The sequence below is a fragment of the Schistocerca piceifrons genome, chromosome 6 (assembly GCF_021461385.2).
Source record: "Schistocerca piceifrons isolate TAMUIC-IGC-003096 chromosome 6, iqSchPice1.1, whole genome shotgun sequence".
Lineage (NCBI taxonomy): Eukaryota > Metazoa > Arthropoda > Insecta > Orthoptera > Acrididae > Schistocerca > Schistocerca piceifrons.
The window spans coordinates 33,463,491-33,483,545 of NC_060143.1; the positions used below are offsets into that span (position 1 = coordinate 33,463,491).

At 40.0% G+C, this 20,055-nt stretch overlaps 1 protein-coding gene across 1 annotated transcript in view; it reads right to left on the minus strand.

Moving 5' to 3' along the window:
* The window catches only part of LOC124802753 (gastrula zinc finger protein XlCGF57.1-like), a 249,541-nt gene that overhangs the window by 100,203 nt on the left and 129,283 nt on the right, over window positions 1-20,055 (minus strand). The window contains exon 9 of the mRNA XM_047263739.1: window positions 12,189-12,298. Within this exon, the coding sequence (XP_047119695.1) occupies window positions 12,189-12,298 (110 nt within the window). The remainder of the gene's footprint in view (window positions 1-12,188; window positions 12,299-20,055) is intronic.

The window sequence follows — 20,055 nt, forward strand, 5'->3', positions numbered from 1 at the left end:
GCCGATACCCCAGGAGCAACAGTGTCCCTAATTTGCTGGGAAGTGGCGGTGCGGTCCCCTACGGCACTGCGTAGGATCCTACGGTCTTGGCGTGCATCCGTGCGTCGCTGCGGTCCGGTCCCAGGTCGACGGGCACGTGCACCTTCCGCCGACCACTGGCGACAACATCGATGTACTGTGGAGACCTCACGCCCCACGTGTTGAGCAATTCGGCGGTACGTCCACCCGGCCTCCCGCATGCCCACTATACGCCCTCGCTCAAAGTCCGTCAACTGCACATACGGTTCACGTCCACGCTGTCGCGGCATGCTACCAGTGTTAAAGACTGTGATGGAGCTCCGTATGCCACCGCAAACTGGCTGACACTGACGGCGGCGGTGCACAAATGCTGCGCAGCTAGCGCCATTCGACGGCCAACACCACGGTTCCTGGTGTGTCCGCTGTGCCGTGCGTGTGACCACTGCTTGTACAGCCCTCTCGCAGTGTCCGGAGCAAGTACGGTGGGTCTGACACACCGGTGTCAATGTGTTCTTTTTTCCATTTCCAGGAGTGTATATTAAAAGTGATTTAGTGCTTTTTTTGTGTTTTACATCTCCAGACTAATAGCTATGCTTTAAAAAATATTAATTATGGCTAAATTAATGTTTCTGATTGAAACATAAGTCTGTCTGGAATTGTAGTTCTGGACTACAGTACTACACGTACTCATAGACACAAAAAAGTGTAACGTTGCTTTGTTACCTGAACTAATAATCTCAAATTTGGCCACTTCACATCAAAATAAAATAAACAACAATACATAACCAACTAGAGTAATGCTTATAAGGATATTAACAATTCTTGAATATTTTATATGACTAAATTTTGAATGGGACCAAAAGCACGCAAAGAGATGCACAATCTTTAATGTGCCTAAGCACAAATAATACCTTATTTAAAAAGAAACCAGAGATTATTTACAAATGGAATGCAAAACACAGAGCCCCCACAACATTCAATCTCTCCACATTTTGTTTTTTCCTTAACACGAGACAAAGAAAACAATGACTATGCCACTACAGATATGTGACTGTAGGGGGTCATATTAGTGTTATTTCCCATAAAATACTAATAAAAAATCATGAAAGCATAGAAAAATACAAACAAATCACTTGCAGGTGCAAATGATATGATATGGTATGTAGCTAACTGCTGCTTCCAACAGTGAGGAATTATTATTCAGAGTGACAAACTGCTGAAACAGATTTGCTGGGAGACTTTACAATGCAACTATTGTACTGCAAAAATGAAAATCTTGTGTATTTTGTGGGAAGATTTCAATAGGTTAAGAAATATTCTATGGCGAATGTGGGTGGGGATGGAGGATGCTCATCAGCTTCTGTAAATCAGGTTGGACAATGTAGATTTTGTAGATAACAGTATTATAGACAGTAAGCTCAATTGCAGGACTTCCTTAAAGGGTAGCAGTGTCTGTGTCTGCTGTGTGTGTGCGTGTGTGTGTGTGTGTGTGTGTGTGTGTGTGTGTGTGTGTGTGAGAGAGAGAGAGAGAGAGAGAGAGAGGGGGGGGGGAGGTTACACACTGACTGAAACAAAAACTCACAAACCCAGAAAAATATTAATATTTAGCAGTGAAATTTTGGGATTGTGTTGGTCTAGGTAGTCATTAACAGTGCAATATCAAATGCTAATGTGAGTGCGAGATAAACCATTGCAAATGTGATATGTTGGTACATCAATGACCAGCATAACTGCCAGAATGTTGAATGCAAGCATGCAAATGTGCATGCATTGTGTTGTACAGGTGGCAGTTGTCAGGTTGTGGGATGGAGTTCCATGCCTGTTCCACTTGGTTGGACAGTACAGGATGGTTAATGGTGTTTGTGATGACACTGGAGTCGATGTCTGATGATGTCCCATATGTGTTCAATTGGAGATAGATGTGGTGACCAAGCAGACCAAGACAACATGTCAACTGTCTGTAGAGTATATTGGGTTAGAACAGCAGCATGTGGACAACTGTTATCCTGTTGGAAAATGCCACCTGGAATGCTGTTCATGAATGACAGCACAACAGGTCGAATTGCCAAACTAATGTACAAATTTGCAGTCAGTGTGTGTGGGATAATCACGAGAGTGTGCCTGCTGTCATACAAAATCGTAACCCAGACCATAACTCCAAGTGTAGGTCCAATGTGTCTTGTTCGTGCAGTGCGTCTAGCATGCAGACAGGTTTCTTGCCGGCTCTCAGCTGGCCTCCTCCTAACTGACACATGGCCATCACTCACACCAAGGCAGAATCAGCTTTCATTGGAAAACAAAACAGACCTCTACCCCACCCTCCAATGAGCTCTTTATTGACATCATTGAAGTCACAAATGGCAGTGAGGTAGGGTCAGTGGAATGCATGCTACGGGACATCTGGCTCAGAACTGTCCTTGAAGTAGCCAACTTGTATCAGTTCATTGTGTTACCATGGTGCCAATTGCTGCTCAAAGTGGTGCTGCAGATGCAGTACAATGTGTCAGAGCCATAAGCTGAACATGAAGTTCTTCCGTCTCTATAGTGCCATGTGGCCTCCACAACCTGGTCTTCTTTTGGCCATACATTTTCATGACCACCGCTGCCAGCAGTCATGTACAGTGGCTAAATTCTTGCCAAGTTTTCCTGCAAATATCGCAGAAGGAACAGCTAGCCTCTCGTAGCATGATTATCTAACATTATTCAAATTCAGGGAGGTGTTAATAATGGCATCTTCATCGCCTTCAAAGCATTCTTGACTAACATCAATTCACCACATCCAATCTCCAAAGGTAACTAATGCTTACAGCATTTACTTAAAATGAACCTAATTTGCATTTTAATAGTGGTACTACTAGTGTCAGTGTTATGCACCAGGTGTGAAATTCGAATATACATCATCTTTCAGATGCAGAAACATGCCTACCAACTTTTATTTATGTCATGTCGCAATCTTTCCTAATAAATTACAGATTCTGGACAAATGTTCAGTGCTCAAGAACAAGATAATCTTATGTCGAAACACAAATATCTTAGATGAAACCAGTAGCAGTCTCATAAACATTTTTTGCAGTTTTGACATATCAAAGCTGCTCAATAGTGCAACAAGGGTAAGAAAGCCTCAGCAGCAGTAATCAGTCAAGTTGTTACACATACAGACAGGGAACACTTTGTTATTGCAAATTAATGAAAATAAAAGTTGCAGTAGATAAGCCCACCAGGCTTCAGACCTATAAAAAGACTTCTTTCTAAATCAGTATTTCTCAAGGGTATTGTCACAGCACAGAGTAATACAGGTTCCAAATCATAAAATTTTTAATGGAGTTCAACGACCTCGGTGTACGATAGGTTGGTTATGCCACGATTAGCGGTGGACCAGGAGGCATGGTGATGCAAGACCAATGGGCAGCACAGTCTGTAACTCTGCAGTAGCTGAGTGAGAGAGAGCACATGCAGCAGGAAAACAGAGAAGGACAGCGACTAAGCAAAATAGCACACACACTCATTTGTGCAGCAGAATTCCGCAAGAAGTGATAGCTACAGCTAGGAAAGACACTCATTGACTAATTTAACTGAATTACAGCACGGGTAGCAGAATAACGACGCTATATGTGGTCATCATTAATAACCCGCATGTCACAGAACTATGGAGAGCTCTTTAAATACTGGAGTAGGAAAGAACGGTTCAGGACAATGGGAATGACGGACTCCATGTCAATGACATTCCATTCCATGACCATGTTGTTTTAGTAAGTCTTGTCTGAGATCAACCAGCGCAGTACCGGCCAGCCGTGGAGTGCCTCAGAGCTGAACTCCACTGATGAACATTATGCCGTGTCACACCACCCACTACTGATGGGAGAGCTGATGAACTACCAGCAGCAGTGCAGTACCAGGTGCTGTACTCTCTGGTTGTGGGATGGAAGATGACGACCAGGCTGGCAGTACTGGGTTCAACACCTTCCGCCTACACCACACCGCAGATGAGTGGTTCAGGGAAGAAGAGGCACGGAGTGGGATCATACAGTCCCTCAGTCGATAGCTGCTATCCATGCTGCACCAGGCTGGACTAAGCCATATTGATGCAAGAGGAACAACACTCGCTAGGATTTAGGCGCAAGGACAGCGCAGTGTCCAACACCGAGAGTCCGCCCACAACGAGGGCAGGAGGCAGCTACGACCAACAGTGCACCACCCTTTTTAAAGTTGTTACAGTAAATGATTCACTGAATAAGCATGCTTTTTTAGTGCCAGGAGTGCTGCTATCATCGTGCCACGGCATCACCTGCTTGGCCCCTCTGTAGTATTATTACACCAAAGCTGGGCTGAAGTAAATACAGAAAACAACGTAGATGCAAAATTGTGTACAATATTTAAAATAAACTTTGAGCAGTCCATTTCCAAAATGTCTGCACTAACAGCTATGCTCAATAAGAACAAATGGGTACCAGCAGGTACAACAAAGTCCTCCTTGACCATGAAATACCTCAGTTTCACGAGAAAAACCCACAGTGAGCCAGAGTTCCTAAACTATTATTAAATGTACAAAAATATTTACAGGAAGAAAATGACAAAACAATACCAGATCCTGATAATAAAATCAAAAGAGTTTGTAATGTTGTAAAACACGAAATAAGAAAACAAAAACAAAATCACAATAATTTACAGATAAAAGAAAGGGTTAGGTTGATAAAGGATCCACAAAACTAGCAAATTTTGTGAATATTTGTCGGGTACAGCAGAGAAACTACCACAAAAAATTCCAGTATCGAGTATTGTACCATTCAAAATTCATACAATAAGTTCTTTTCTACCACAGACTGTGAATGCAGGAAAACCATGTAAATTAAAAAATAGGAAGTCAGAAGGAGTAGATGAAGTGCAGAGTCTCTGCACTTGAAAGAATGCATAGGCAGTATACAAGCCCCATTAATTGTCATAATAAATGAGTCCTTCAGCAAAAAGATAAGTTTCCAGAATATCTTAAACAGACAACAGTTGTGCCCCTACTTATGAAAGGTGACGCAAAAAGACACAGAAAACTACAGGCCCATTTCTCTGCTATCATCTTCTCAAAAAGAATTAAATCATTTATAAAAGACAGACTAAAGAATTAATCAAAAAAATATAACTTTGTTGGTGAAGTACAATTTAGTTTCCTAGAGTAGCAGAAGAACACAATTGGCCACAGCAGAATTTACAAAAGTGGAGCTTGGTGCACTAGATAAGGATGAAAATGTCAAAAACCTAGAGTCATTAGGTTGGTTCATATCTGGAAAACAGTGTATAAAGGGTAGAGAGAGCATAGGCTTTAAATAAAACAAAAACTGTAGTGAAACAATTTTATCATATGTCAAACATATTATATTGTTTATATATCTAAAAACAAAGATGATATGACTTACCACACGAAAGTGCTGGCAGGTCGATAGACACACAAACAAACACAAACATACACACAAAATTCAAGCTTTCGCAACCAACGGTTGCTTCATCAGGAAAGAGGGAAGGAGAAGGAAAGACGAAAGGATGTGGGTTTTAAGGGAGAGGGTAAGGAGTCATTCCAATCCCGGGAGCGGAAAGACTTACCTTAGGGGGAAAAAAGGACAGGTATACACTCGCACACACACACATATCCATCCGCACATACACAGACACAAGCAGACATTTGTAAACGCAAAGAGTTTGGGCAGAGATGTCAGTCGAGGCGGAAGTACAGAGGCAAAGATGTTGAAAGACTGGTGAGGCATGAGCAGCGGCAAATTGAAATTAGCGGAGATTGAGGCCTGGCAGATAACAAGAAGAGAGGATATACTGAAGGGCAAGTTCCCATCTCCGGAGTTCTGACAGGTTGGTGTTAGTGGGAAGTATCCAGATAACCCGGACGGTGTAACACTGTGCCAAGATGTGCTGGCCGTGCACCAAGGCATGTTTAGCCACAGGGTGATCCTCATTACCAACAAACACTGTCTGCCTGTGTCCATCCATGCGAATGGACAGTTTGTTGCTGGTCATTCCCACATAGAAAGCAAATGAAACCCTAAAGGATGTTTATAATTGGTCACCATGTGATAAACTTACATTTATCATAAATGAAACAAGCATCATGGACCCCTACTTAAAGGCTGAAAACAATTTTGTACATTAAATGTGGATGAAAATTTCATAGATTGTGTAATAAATACAGAATTTTTAGGAACTGATAGTGATGTAACATAAAGTGGAATGAACACATTAACTAGCAAACAAAATGTCATCAGCATGATATTCCCTTAGAATCCTGTCAACGGTGTGTCTCAGATGATGCCTTAAAGTTACATACTATTCATGTATGGGATTCATTTTAAATGGAATCATTTTTTGATGGTACTATGCACAAAATATGGACACAGTCTTCAAACTACGGGAAAGAACCGTTACAATAACAACTACAAACAGATATCGACCTCTCTGTAAAGATCTGTTTTAAACAGCTGGGGTTTCCAGCAGCACTATGTGAGTACATTTACCAATCTGAGAAGCATATCAAGAAGAATATCAGCAATTATCCCACAAACAGCAGAGTTCAGGAGATCATGGAACATCAACCAGGTTAAATTTACACAAAACGCCATTTTGTACAAGGGATTACAACTTCATAATAAATGGCACAGTGAGGTTAAAGAGACAATTATAATCAAATTATTTAATAAGCTGGTTAATGCATACCTACAAAGTCAACAATTATTCAGATAACAAGAGCACTGAATGGTAAAAAATTAGCATTATTTAATAATAAACAGCTGTCATTCTACAGTAACATATCATGCTTTAATGATTCTTACATCAAAATCCTAGGCCAGGACCTGAGATAGATTATTCTAATCTTTTTCCATTTTCTTGAGCTCAATATCTCATTCACTGTGATGAGGTGCTGACTCAGCTTTTTCAAATGGGTCACCACACAAGAATTCGACCATCCTTACATACTGGTTTCCTTATAAAGAACAATTACAGCACTTTTGCTATTTAGAAGTGTATTGCCTGTATAGTGAGAAGTATAGAGCCACATCTTTCATTAATAAATGTAAATATTAATTTTATGGAGACCAGAATGTTAAAGTTTGTCAACTATAGATCACAAATGTGTTTGTAGCACGAAATTCCTGTAAACACGGTAGTTGCATTTTTTATGCATCATTCACATGTAATTTTTTATTTGCTTGACTTTCCTTTTTTATTTTATTATCTGGCTCTCTTGCATCTCAACAGCAACATTAAGGGCACAAGACAATGGGGCGTTATTTTGATAATTTCCTGCTTTTTCTTTTTAAACTGTTCCCTGTTCCACTGTTACTTCATTCAAATGAATTTTTTTTTTTTTTTGAGGAAGCTATCCAGTAACTACACCATCACCATAATTAATGATTATATTCGCATAACTGCCCATCAATGTATGATGGGAAAAAAATCTCACTCTGGCCTGACCAAATTTCGTATTAAACCAGTAACATTGTAACACTTTTGAGTAAAATATAGAAAATCAATCCCATTTGATTTATAAAGTCATAGTACAAAATTATTCAAGATTATAAGAGAGACCGCACAGTCCAAATATCAACAATGGAGGAAAAGACAAATTGGTGCTTAACATAAAGACGAGAAGAGAAGAGAGTGTGTGTGTGTGTGTGTGTGTGTGTGTGTGTGTGTGTGTGTGAGAGAGAGAGAGAGAGAGAGAGAGAGAGAGAGAGAGAGAGAGCAAATAATTAAAGCCACAAAGCCACAAGGGATTTTATATTTGATGGATGGATCTTTCTTTTTTAAAAATTATGAAGTTGGGAATCCATCAGGGAAGCTTGAATGGATACAGCAGTTGCTAATGCACAGTCTGCCAAAGGTAAGGATTTGCATTTGAATACTAATCTGGTACAAAGTTTAATTGTGTCACTTACAAGTAGTGCAGTGCATACTCAGCTCAGAGTAGGAGAATTCACTCTCCTAAAGAATTAATGGACATCAGACACAGCTAAACAAAATAGATGAGAAAAGGACAATTGGGTGTAAAATGAAAAGGGAAGCAAAAATCACTAGATAACTTTCAAAAAGCAGGTAGTTGAGGGAAGGATCCAGATGGCTCAGCTAGTGAAGCAGCCATTGAAATGAAGTGTGTTATGTCCAGCTGCATGTTGACCTCTTGGCCACAGTTTGTTGGTAGCCATTCATCCTGGTGGACAGCTGGTTGGTAGTTATACCTTTATAAAAAGCTGTGCGATGATTGCAGCAGAGCTGGTAAACGACCTGGCTGCTTTAACAGGCAGCCCGCCCCTGATAGTTTAGGATAAACCTGTGACAGGATTGGAACAGGAAGTGTTGGGTGGGTGGACTGTGCAGGTTTTGCACTTAGGTCTTCCACAGGGATACGATCCTTGTGGCAAGGAGTTGGGATATGGAGTAGTATAGGGATGGACTAGGATGTTGTGGAGGTTGGGTGGGTGATGGAGCACCACTTTAGGAGGAGTGAAAAATATCTTGGGTAGGATGTCCCTCATTTCAGGGCACGATGACAAGTAATCAAAGCCCTGGCAAAGGATGTGGTTCAGTTGTTTCAGTCCGGGGTGGTACTGGATGATGAAGCGAACACTCCTTTGTGGCTGGTTCTTGGGGGCAGTGGAAGGATTAGGGGTGTGAGGGGAAATAGCATGGGAGATCTGTTTGCAGATTAGGTCTGGGAGATAGTGCCTGTCTGTGAGGGCCTTGACGAAATCCTCAGCATACTAAGCAAGGGAATTTTTGTCACTGCAGATACATTGTCCCCACGTGGCCAGGCTGTAGGGGAGGTTTTTTTTTTGGTGTGAAAGGGATGACATCAAAATACAGGTACTGTTGGTGGTTGGTGGGTTTAATGTGAACAGAGGTGTGAATGGAGCCATCAGAGAGGAGTAGATCAACACCTAGGAAGGTGGCATACTGTGTTGAGCAGGACCATTTGAAGTGGATGGGAGAGAAGATGAGCTATTGAAGGAAAGAAGGAAGTGTGGCTTGGCCTCGAGTCCAGATCATGGGGATATCATCAGTGAACCTGAACCAGACTAGGGGTATGGTGTTTGGGAGGATAGAAAGGTCAGACCATGGGCGAGAGGGATGTTGGAGTTAGGGAGGTGGCATCAATAGTGACAAGTAGGGACGTAGGAGGTGAAGGGGTGGGGATAGGGGAGAGTCGGTGAAGGAAGCAGTGTCTTTGGCATGGGAGGCTAGATTACAGGCAACTGGTTGGAGGTATTGGTCAATAAGGACCAAAATTCTTTCAGTGCGGGCACAATAATCAGACACAATGGGGCATCTAGGATTGTTGGGTTTGGGATTTTGGGGAACGTGTAGAAGGTGGGTGTGCAGGGTGTCTTAGGGGTGAGGAAGGAAATGGATTTAGGGGAGATATTCTGGGAAGGGCCTGTGGCTTCTCCTTTGAAGGGAGGATATATAAACAAGTCTGCAGCACAGCCATGGGCATCCGCATGGCACCTTCCTATGCCAACCATTTTATGGGCATTCTAGAGGAGACCTTCCTAGCATCCAAAAACACCAAACCCCAAGTCTGGATCAGGTTCATTGATGATAGCTTCATGAACTGGACTCAAGGCCAAGACACCCTAAAATCTGTCCTTCATAATCTCAACACCTTCTCTCCCATCCGCTTCAAGTGGTCCTCCTCAACACTGTGTCACCTTCCTAGATGTTGACCTCTTCTTCTCTGACGGTGCCTTCTGCACCTCTGTGCACAGTAAACACACCATCCACGAACAGTACCTGTATTTTGATAGCTGTCATCTCTTTCACATGAAAAAATCCCTCCCATACAGCCTGGCCACACAGGGATGGCATATCTGCAGTGACAAAATCGCCCTTCCTCAGTATGCTGATGGTTTCACAAAAACCTTCACAGACAGGCACTATCTCCCAGACCTAATCTGCAAATAGGTCTCACATGTCATTTCCTGTCACACCCATAATCCTTCCAGCATCCCCAAGAACCAGCCACAAAGGAGTGTCCCCTTCATCACCCAGTACCATCCCTGACTGGAACTACTGAACCACACCCATTGCCAGGGCTTTGATAACCTATCATCGTATGGGGCATCATACCCCAGATACTTCCCACCACTCTTTAAAGTGGTGTTCCATCACCCACCCAACCTCCACAACATCCTAATCCATCCCTAGGCCAGTCCTATTCCCAACCTTTTGGCACAAGACACAAGTGCAAATCCTGCACAATCTGCTCACCCAGCACTTCTTATTCCATCAGGGGCCATGCCACCTGTGAAAGCAGCAATGTCATTTACCAGCTCTGTTGCAATCACTGCACAGCTTTTTATATAGGTGTGACTACCAACCAGCTGTCCACGAGGATGAGCGGCCAGCACCAAACTGTGGCAAAGAGCACAAAATGCAACTAAACATAACACACGTGATTTCAATGGCTGCTTCACTACCCAAGCCATCTCGATCCTTTCCTCCACTACTTGCTTTTCTGAACTGTGCAGACGGGAGTTATCCTTACTGTACATTCTCCACTCCCGTAATTATTCTGGCCTCAACCTATGGTAACATACTGTCCCCACACCCTCCATCCAACAGTTTCCAGCCCCACTGTCCTTTCATCTCCTCCCCATTCTCATCTCCCACCCTGTTTATTTGCCACTCTCTGCCAACACATCCGCCTGTCTTTCCATGCTTCACTCTTTTTTTGCTCCTCTCCACCACTCCAGATTGTTGTTTGCATCCCACACAATAGTTGCATTCCAGCCCGAGATGCTGGAGCTAGCACTCATATGTGCATGACGTTCACTTGCTTGTGTGTGTGTGTGTGTGTGTGTGTGTGTGTGTGTGTGTGTGTGTGTGTGTGTGTGTGTTTTTCACTGATGAAGGCTGTGGCTGAAAGCTTTGTATAGGCGTCTTTTAATTACGCCTTCTGCAACTTAATGTGTCTTCTTTATGATAAGCAGCAATCTGTCTTTTCCTACATTGTTGATATTCCTACCTGGAGTTTCCTCTGTTCAGTCCAAAGATTTATAAGCAATATTCAGGGCCTTCAGATGGCCATCCGTTATAATTTAGTCTGTCATGATGAACAGTATGCCTTATTTCACCCTGCATGTAGATGAAACATATCCAATCAAGAAGAGAGATATCAAATGGTTTACTAATGCCAATTCCAGCATAACTACCTCCAAATTATGGAGATGAGAACCATATTAGTTTCATACCCTTACTGCTTTGCCATCTTTTAAGCTTCATTTTCCCCCCTTTTACCTTTCTTTCAGCTCTTGCTCCACTTTTGAAAGTTATCTAGTTATTTTTGCTTCCTTTTCGTTTCACACCCAATTGTCTTTTTCTCATCTACTTTGTTTAGCTGTCTCTGATGTCCATTAATTCTTTATGAGAAAGAATTCTCCTACTCTTAGCTGAAAATGCACTGCTCTACTTGTAAGTGACACAGTTAAGCTTTGAGCCAGATTAGTACTCAAATACAGATCCTTACCTTTGGCAGGCTCTGTGTTACCAACTGCAGTGTCCATTCAAGCTTCCTGATTCAAAACTTCAGCATGCCATTAAATATAATATCCCTCATCGCTTTCATTATTTGCTCTCTTTCCCTCAACATTCTTTTCAACTTTTTTTTTCCATTTGCCTTTTGTATACAGCTGTGGTGTGGTATAGTGTTCTGACTGAATTGTAGGATGCCATAATAAATGACTGGTTCAGTTAGTTCAACAGTTGGAGAAAGGCAAGTGTATACCGCCTCCGACAAGATAATGTCTACCGAAGCACTGAGATGCTGAAACCAAACCTTGTGTTGATTGCAACTTTATCTTTTATTTTTTATTCTATTTGAAGTATTTTTCTTCTTACTTGACTGGTTTGTAGTACACATTTTATCAGCAAACTGTCTGCCACTCGATTATTATTCAAATACTTAAATATCTACCAACACATTATACTGGGACTTATTACTCCTACAACACATTTTTTGTATCTCACTCTAAACTTTGTCTTCAAGGTGTGTTTTCCACTTTTCTGTTAATAACAGCACTTTCTTATCAATTTATTTGTTTCTAACGTGTTCCACCTTTCACAGCATAGAAACTCATAATTTCAAATACGAATATTGCTAATTATACATTTTCACTTACCTCCTTGCATTCATAAGGTCGCTCGCCAGTGTGCATCCTTCGATGTTTCTTCATCGCACCACTTGAAGGAAATCTCTTTGGACAGAAATCACAAGGATATGGCCTCTCACCTTGAACAAAAATAATCATTTTCTGAATTCAAAATTTCCGTATGAAAATTCATTATTTCAGGAGGGAAAGTTCACAATTTTCTTCACAAAAAACAGTGACAGTGACGTTTATGACATACACACTAAGCAGCTGTTGAGAAATATTGGTACAGCAACACTTTTAAATTGATTAGCCAAATTATGCAGAATTGCAACAATTAAAATTCTATTCATGGAGAGCAGTGGGAAAACAAAAAACATCCGATTGGACAAGTGGCTGAACCTCAGACCACTGCAGCAGCTATTTACCAGCAATTATTCACTGTTCTACAACACTTATAATCACTGATACAGCAAGTGATTGAATAAACCGAACAGTAAAATGAGTATGTTAAATTAGTTCTACTCTCTGTGTCATGCTTTATGATAAAGGGAGAGGTAAGGATGTGGGAGCCTAACAATAAAAAAGTAAAAAAACATACAAAACTTCCTAGTTTTTCTGACATTACTAACTGTTCATTCATCAGATGAAATGGAAATATATAAAAACAAAAAGAAATACAGAGAATTGGGAATCACCAGATATTTCAAAATAAAGTAAGGGAGTATCTTACTAGTCATTACTCCTATAATTTATCAGAACATCTGGACTGAAGTATGTAGCAAATTAACACTAATATTCAAATTAAACACGTTTTAACTTTTCCTGTATGTACTCATAAGCAGATAACAGCAGGCTGTAAAATTTGTAAAGTTACATTAATGCAGTGTATGAAGTAGTAAATAAAATCAGGGGCTGAGCAATGTAAGAGGAAGAGCAGTGACTTTTTGAAATATACTTTTTCGGTTAATATAAGCAATATCCTGATTTACAGTATAATAAAAAAAGCAATCAAGAAATGATTCTTGAAATTAACAGTGTGAGTGGATTGGATACAGTTGTAATTGTTTTATAATATACCTTACAGAAATGGACTGCAGTAGCCACTTTCACATGTTAATGTATAATTTGACTATTTCCACAGCCCACAATGCTCCCCCCTTCATGATGAAATTTGTAGAAAAGAATGTGGAAATCAATGAATGAAAAATCTACAGGTACACAAGGAAAATGTATTTCAAATCTTCCATATCCTTTACAGTCCTGCAAGTTACACAAACATACAGTATTGACATGATGGCAGACTGCAGTAGAATGTATATGATTCCTCAACTGATACTTTGTCCAGTTTTTAACATTTGCATGTCTACTATAGCCGGCCAGGGTGGCTGAGCAGTTCTAGGCGCTACAGTCTGGAACCGTGTGACCGCTATGGTCGCAGGTTCGAATCCTGCCTCGGGCATAGATGTGTGTGATGTCCTTAGGTTAGTTAGTTTTAAGTAGTTCTAAGTTCTAGGGGACTGATGACCTCAGAAGTTAAGTCCCATAGTGCTCAGAGCCATTTGAACCATTTTGTCTACTATAGTCAGCAAAGCATAGCTAGAGGTGCGAGCTGTGTTTGGTGGAATGCTAACTAGAGGGAGGGTGTATACCCCTACTGCTAGCAATCTCAAAAATATGGGGGAGTAAAACAGCACACACCTATAACTGTGAGACTAAGGTCACACGTGTAAGAGATGCTGCTGTTAATAGTTGTTGTCATTGTCCTATGAGATATCCCTGCTGCTTACAATGTTAGTATCACTGCCAATTGTACATTAGCAATGAATGAAGACAAACAAATTATTAGTTGTTTGAAACTGAATGTTAGAAAAAGTGCTGACTGGGAACTTTTTGACTGGAATGTTTGCTTTTGCAAAAACTTCAACACTTTTCCTCTGAAATGGCCTTTGTTTTCTTCGTTTGGCTGTACTTAAGCTTTCAAAAATAATTGTTCTCTTGAAAAGCAGCAGCATTTTACTGCCAGTTAAGTGAATGCATCTCCGATATAAGGTGTTTCTGGGCTTTACTTGTATTTTCCTGCCAAATTAGAAGATAACAAAATCTGCAGACTACTAACTTTGACTTTTCATGGGCAGTCATAGCCCTACAACCTATGCTTGACAATGTTACAGATGGAACTGGAAAAGCACTTAGCATAGGAATAGAACCGAATGTACAGCAAATTGTTTTTAATATTAGAGGAAGAATCTCAGTGACATCGAAAAAAGTTACAGATTTTGTTTTGGAATTGCTACAGCCTGAGCACGGGCACTAGGCTATAGCCGCAAATGGCCATGAGTGTAAATGTCCTAGAATTTAGACTGCCACAGGGTAAGATGCAATGTGGGGCAACAAAGCCCGCCTACACATTTCTTTCTAGTAAAATGCTGAATAATACGTTGCATTATGCAATGTGTATGTTAAAAAGACCATTCAACAGTCCACAACTGGCATGGCACCAGCTCATTGAGCACATCGATGCATCATTGTGTTTGTACACTTTATTTTGCAAATAGGTTCTCGCACACATTATCTTTCCACATTGGGCTTCAACTGATGATGTATAATGCCAGTAACTCCTTACATTTTCCATAGTGTATGCAGAAAATAAAGCAATTTCAAACTATCTCTTATAAATAGCTCATCTGGATACAATTCACTATGAAACATCATCTGTTAAGTAATTTTGGGTTTTCGCATTTTGACGTACAATTTGTATCTATTTCACAGTTATCAAAAAATGTGAATTTTTCCGGTCGCCACACACACATATAGCAAGAGTATCAGCAACATTTACCTAAGTTTTTCTACATGAAAATGCTAGTTTAAATCAGCCTTGTAATTCATGAACTTGAATGGAGTCAGATGAGCAATGTGGGTGCAGAGGCAGTTGTCACAGGTCTGAGCCAGCTCCTTCCTCCACAACACATAAACAGTATGTGACCACTGTGTATGCTCACATCGTAGCTCATTCTACATCTTGCTAACCATACAAGTACTGCAGTTCAAAAAACTAAGAAAGAGTGTACACCAGAAATTTCCAAAATCCTGTTTCCAAGTATTCTTTTTTTCACCTGAATCAGGTTTTAGCTCAGCGATAGCACCACCCTGGTCCTTGTTCACTGCTACTGCCATGCAGCAGCATCCCTCAGTTACTGTTGGAATACTGGTTATTCTTTGCATTTTACTGTCCCTATTAATTCACATCAATAAAACAAATATCACAGTGGACTAATTTGGGACCCGGTATAGCACAGGCACATAAAATTTCACTTTAAAAATGAATTTGTTTGTTATGGGAAACAAACCAACACCTACTTTCAATGCTGGACATTGCATGAAAAATGTGATGATCAATATTTGTACGAGGTGATACCAGCTACACTTTGCAAAAACAAAATCATAAATATCTTAAATATCTGACAGAAAATGCATCAGGCTACTCTTAGGAGGGACATCCAAAGTGTGTGTGTGTGTGTGTGTGTGTGTGTGTGTGTGTGTGTGTGCGCGCGTGCGCGTGTGTGTGTGTGTGTGTCCACTGCTAACTAATCAGTCACTGTATTTGTAAATAATAATTGTCATGTCCAATGGCTGCTAATGTAGCGGAAACGTTACACGTCCTCAGTTATAATTGCAAACTTGTGCACTCACTCTCGTTTCCACACTGGTGGTCCACTTGTCGTACACAACAAGCCTCGAGCCACCAGCTTACGAGTAAATGGGCAATGTTTGCAAATCTAGTCTCTGAGTGAATGGAGATGGGAAGTTCGGAGATGATGCCATAAGACCAGCTGGTGAGTTTAAAATGAGTATACAGAAGGCATGGCTGATTTTGTCTGATTTCTACTGGGCATGTGAGCTGGAACAGCCTGATCTAGTAGATAAGCCTCTCAGAGGCAGAAGAAATAATGACAGATAACCTGTGTGTATTTGATGCCTACTTCAGGAGATGGAAACTAAAACAAAACCCACTGATGACAGAAGTTGTTGTATTCCATCTGGGCAACTAGCATGCACATTAACATCTGTAGGTAATACTTACAGACAATGTATTGCAATGCACCATCAATCCAAAATACCTGGGTATAATCTTGAATCTTCAGAAAACAACTGCAAATGTGAAGAGCCTCAAAATTTCTTTCAAAAGTTAACAAGAACTTCTTGGAAAAGTGACACAAACACTTTGACAACAACAGCACTAACACTAGTTTATTTATCAGCTGAGTACTGTCAAGCTGTATATCTTAACAGTTCCTTCATTCACCTAGTGAATGTTCATCTTTGACAGGCAATACACATTGTATCTAGTACACTTCTGCCAATACCTATTTAGTGGCTTCCAGTGCTAAGCAACATCACTTCACCACACATGCTCTTGTTGTATTACACACAAGAATACAAAACAATCAGCGGAATTGTGATTTATTTATCTCATGATATACATTTGCAATCCATTTGGTTCATGTGCAGCAGACATGTCAAAAATTTATAATACAGCTACCAATAATTTTTACGCAAATAAACAATAGTATTAAAATAAATAAAAACACTAAAATGACATTTCTCTGGATGTATAAAACATTTATACAACTCAAATTTCCAGTCTGTCCTGCATGAATCCATCCATGAGTAATAACATTACACATTGAGTAATGACATTTCAGGGTCAGAGCATCATATACCTCTCTTTTAAGTGGACTTAAACTCATCTGCACTCACATGTTCCATTTTAATTTAATGCAAAGCTGCTCAATTTGTTTTCTAGGTACTCAGTGTTGCCTGTCAGCTCAAATTTTTATCCAAATGTAATCCTAAGAGTTTGACTGAGTCAACTTCTTATATGCCTTAATCTGCTCACATTCTGACTGTTTGGTTTTGAATTTATCATGTGAGTCTTAGATATACTTAGATTTAACACGCTTAGCTCAAATAAAATTCTAAAGTGCTGAGGGTACTGATCAAAGATTTGGGAATTTTTTCCAAATGCTGGTTTTCTTTTAACAAGTATAATCTAAACAGAACTGACAGGGAGCTGATACTTAATTGTAAGAAGAGAAGCAGGACTGTACCTAGTTGGAGCCTTTTGGAACACCATGAGATATCTTTTCCCAGTCAGAATAATAATGTGCTCCACTTAAATAAATAATAACTCTCTGGTTTCTGTTTGATGAGTAGGATTTAAGCCATTGTACGTCAAAGCCTTTAATGCAACACTTTTCAAATTTGTAATAAGCAATGCATGGTTTATGGAATCAAACACCTCTGTGAGGTTGCAGAAAATTCCTGCAACCTTACTGCCATTGTCCAATGATGTACTCATTTTCTCAATGAAACCGTTCACTGCATCTGTGGTGTTTTTGCCTTGCTGAAAAGTAAACTTACTGTTTAGAATAATAGAATAATTTCAATGAAGTTTTTGATTTGGGCAAATATATTATTTTAGAATTGTCTGGGAGAAATGAGACAGGATGTTAATTTCCCATTACCTCTCTTGATCCCTTTTTGAAAGGTGGTTTGACTTCGGCATATTTGAAACCTCTGGGAAACAGTCCTCTTCAAATCAGTGATTTATTATTTGAGCTAATGGGTTTGCAGTTTTGTTGTGTTGTTTTTTAGTGCTAGGATTGCATTTTCTACATCCTTCATAGAACCTTTTCAAAATTTTTGTATGGTGTTTACTGTTTTCAATAAGTCCAAAGGGATGTATATGAATGTGTGGTGTTCGTTCTTTCAGACATATCTGAAAGAATATACACATTCATTCATATAACTGATTTGCCTCAATGGGCAATGAATCTACCATCTTCAGTGTGGATGCACAATGGTATTTGATCACTTGTGAGAATCTCAAAGTAGCACCCATTGAAGACATGGATGGGACTGCAGATAGGTGGTGCTGGTGGAAGTGTGGGTCAGCTGAAAAGTGTGCTGAGATAGTCCATGTAACTGCAATAAACACTGTTCCTGGGTGGTGAAGTGATTAACGCAACTGCGTAGTAAGCAGGAGAACCTGGGTCCGAATTCCAGTCTGGCACACGTTTTCACTCATTTCCACTGATTCTGGATAAAGTCCCAATGCAGCTGAAATCCACAGGTCCTTCCCTCTCCTTACCTTTCTCCCCTCCACCTTCAATTTACATAACAAAGGGATTCAGTTTGTTGCGAAATCTGTTACATTTACTTCAGACTTTGCTACATTTATAAAAAATCCACTGAAGTACTTTGGTATTTAAGTTGGACTTACAATAGCATTTCCTTCAATGTTAATTTTTAAAACATCTTCCTTACATGCTAACTCATATTTAATGACTGACCACACAGCCTTTGTGCTACAATCTGGAACCGCGCGACCGCTACGGTCGCATGTTCGAATCCTGCCTCGGGCATGGATGTGTGTGATGTACTTAGGTTAGTTAGGTTTAAGTAGTTCTAAGTTCAAGGGGACTGATGACCTCAGAAGTTAAGTCCCATAGTGCTCAGAGCCATTTGAACCATTTGAACACAGCCTTTGTCTTATATGTCTGTTATCTGCCAGGTTTTTTGCTGCTTTGACAACTCTTTTAAATGTAATTTTATAGAGTCTAACATATTCAGTGAAATCAGTGTTAGTGAAATCAGTGTCTTTTTTATATTTCCAAAGTTGGAGTGGTCACCTCCAGCCCAGCAAGGCTTCATGCAAGTCAAGAACCAACTATCAAACTTCTGGACATCAGTCTTCCTCAGTCACCTGGAGAAAACTAAATCAAATCACACATAGGGCAGGCAGAACAGTCACTACTCTCTACAATTGGGAATGGTGAAACTATTCAAACTGTGACTGTAGCAAATGGTGCCGACAATGACATATACCTACAAAACCTACATCAGTGTATCTCTCAAGTAATTGAGTGGTTGGAAAACATGAACATCGATCTTTCATTTTTTTCCTTTTATTTATTTAACAGATTTCTTACAATTTCTTTGTTTATAATTGTTTATAGCACCAAATTCTAAATAAATTACAACAAAGATTCAACCACAAAAGAAAAAAAGGAAGATTTTCGTGTGTTTCTGCTCCTCTATAGTTTTTCATAGGCTACAGACACACTGACACTGACACTGGAGATGTCCACTGACTACCAAAATCGGTCGATTTTTTCAAATCAGTATGTCAGTAGGCGTGTTGTCTCAGTGCAGCGGATCTCACTGCTCAAACATATAAACTTCAGATGATAAACAGAGAAATTCAAATCAGCCTGTTTTCTTCAATCAAATTGCTTGACATATCCCCACACAAAACACAGTGTGAGAAATTTGAGAAATGTAATAACAGGGATACATCTTGGAATCTATAGTCTGGAATTGCTGCATGACAGGAAACAAGTTTAGAACAACTTAAAAATTTAATAATAATTAATTAATCATTATCTTATATTACATTATGTATGCTTTGTGGGTGTCTAGCCATTTCAGCCTCATGTCTGCACCTAATGCAGCATGTCATCCACAACACAGGTAATATCTGTATCCAAAATTTTAGGCCTACATTATACCCCCAAAAAGTTAGGTCTTTAAGTGAGAAATATGGCGTATGTCAATTTTGATGCTTAAAGCTACTGTAGTGGATCTTTTTTAGGTTGTGGTTGGTTGACATTCACTATCTAAGAATTATTACTATTCCTTTCTGGTGTTTTTATGCCAGCAGGGCGGTGATTCAGTTATATGAGGTAGTTTGCAAATGTGTTTCCACTTTTCGGTGCTTTGGATGTTCAGAGTATCTAATTTTAAAAGGCATGTTTGTCTTTCACCCATATGCTGAATGACAGTCATTGAAGACTAACTGACATAAATGCGTTTTGCTGAATTTGTTCGAAGT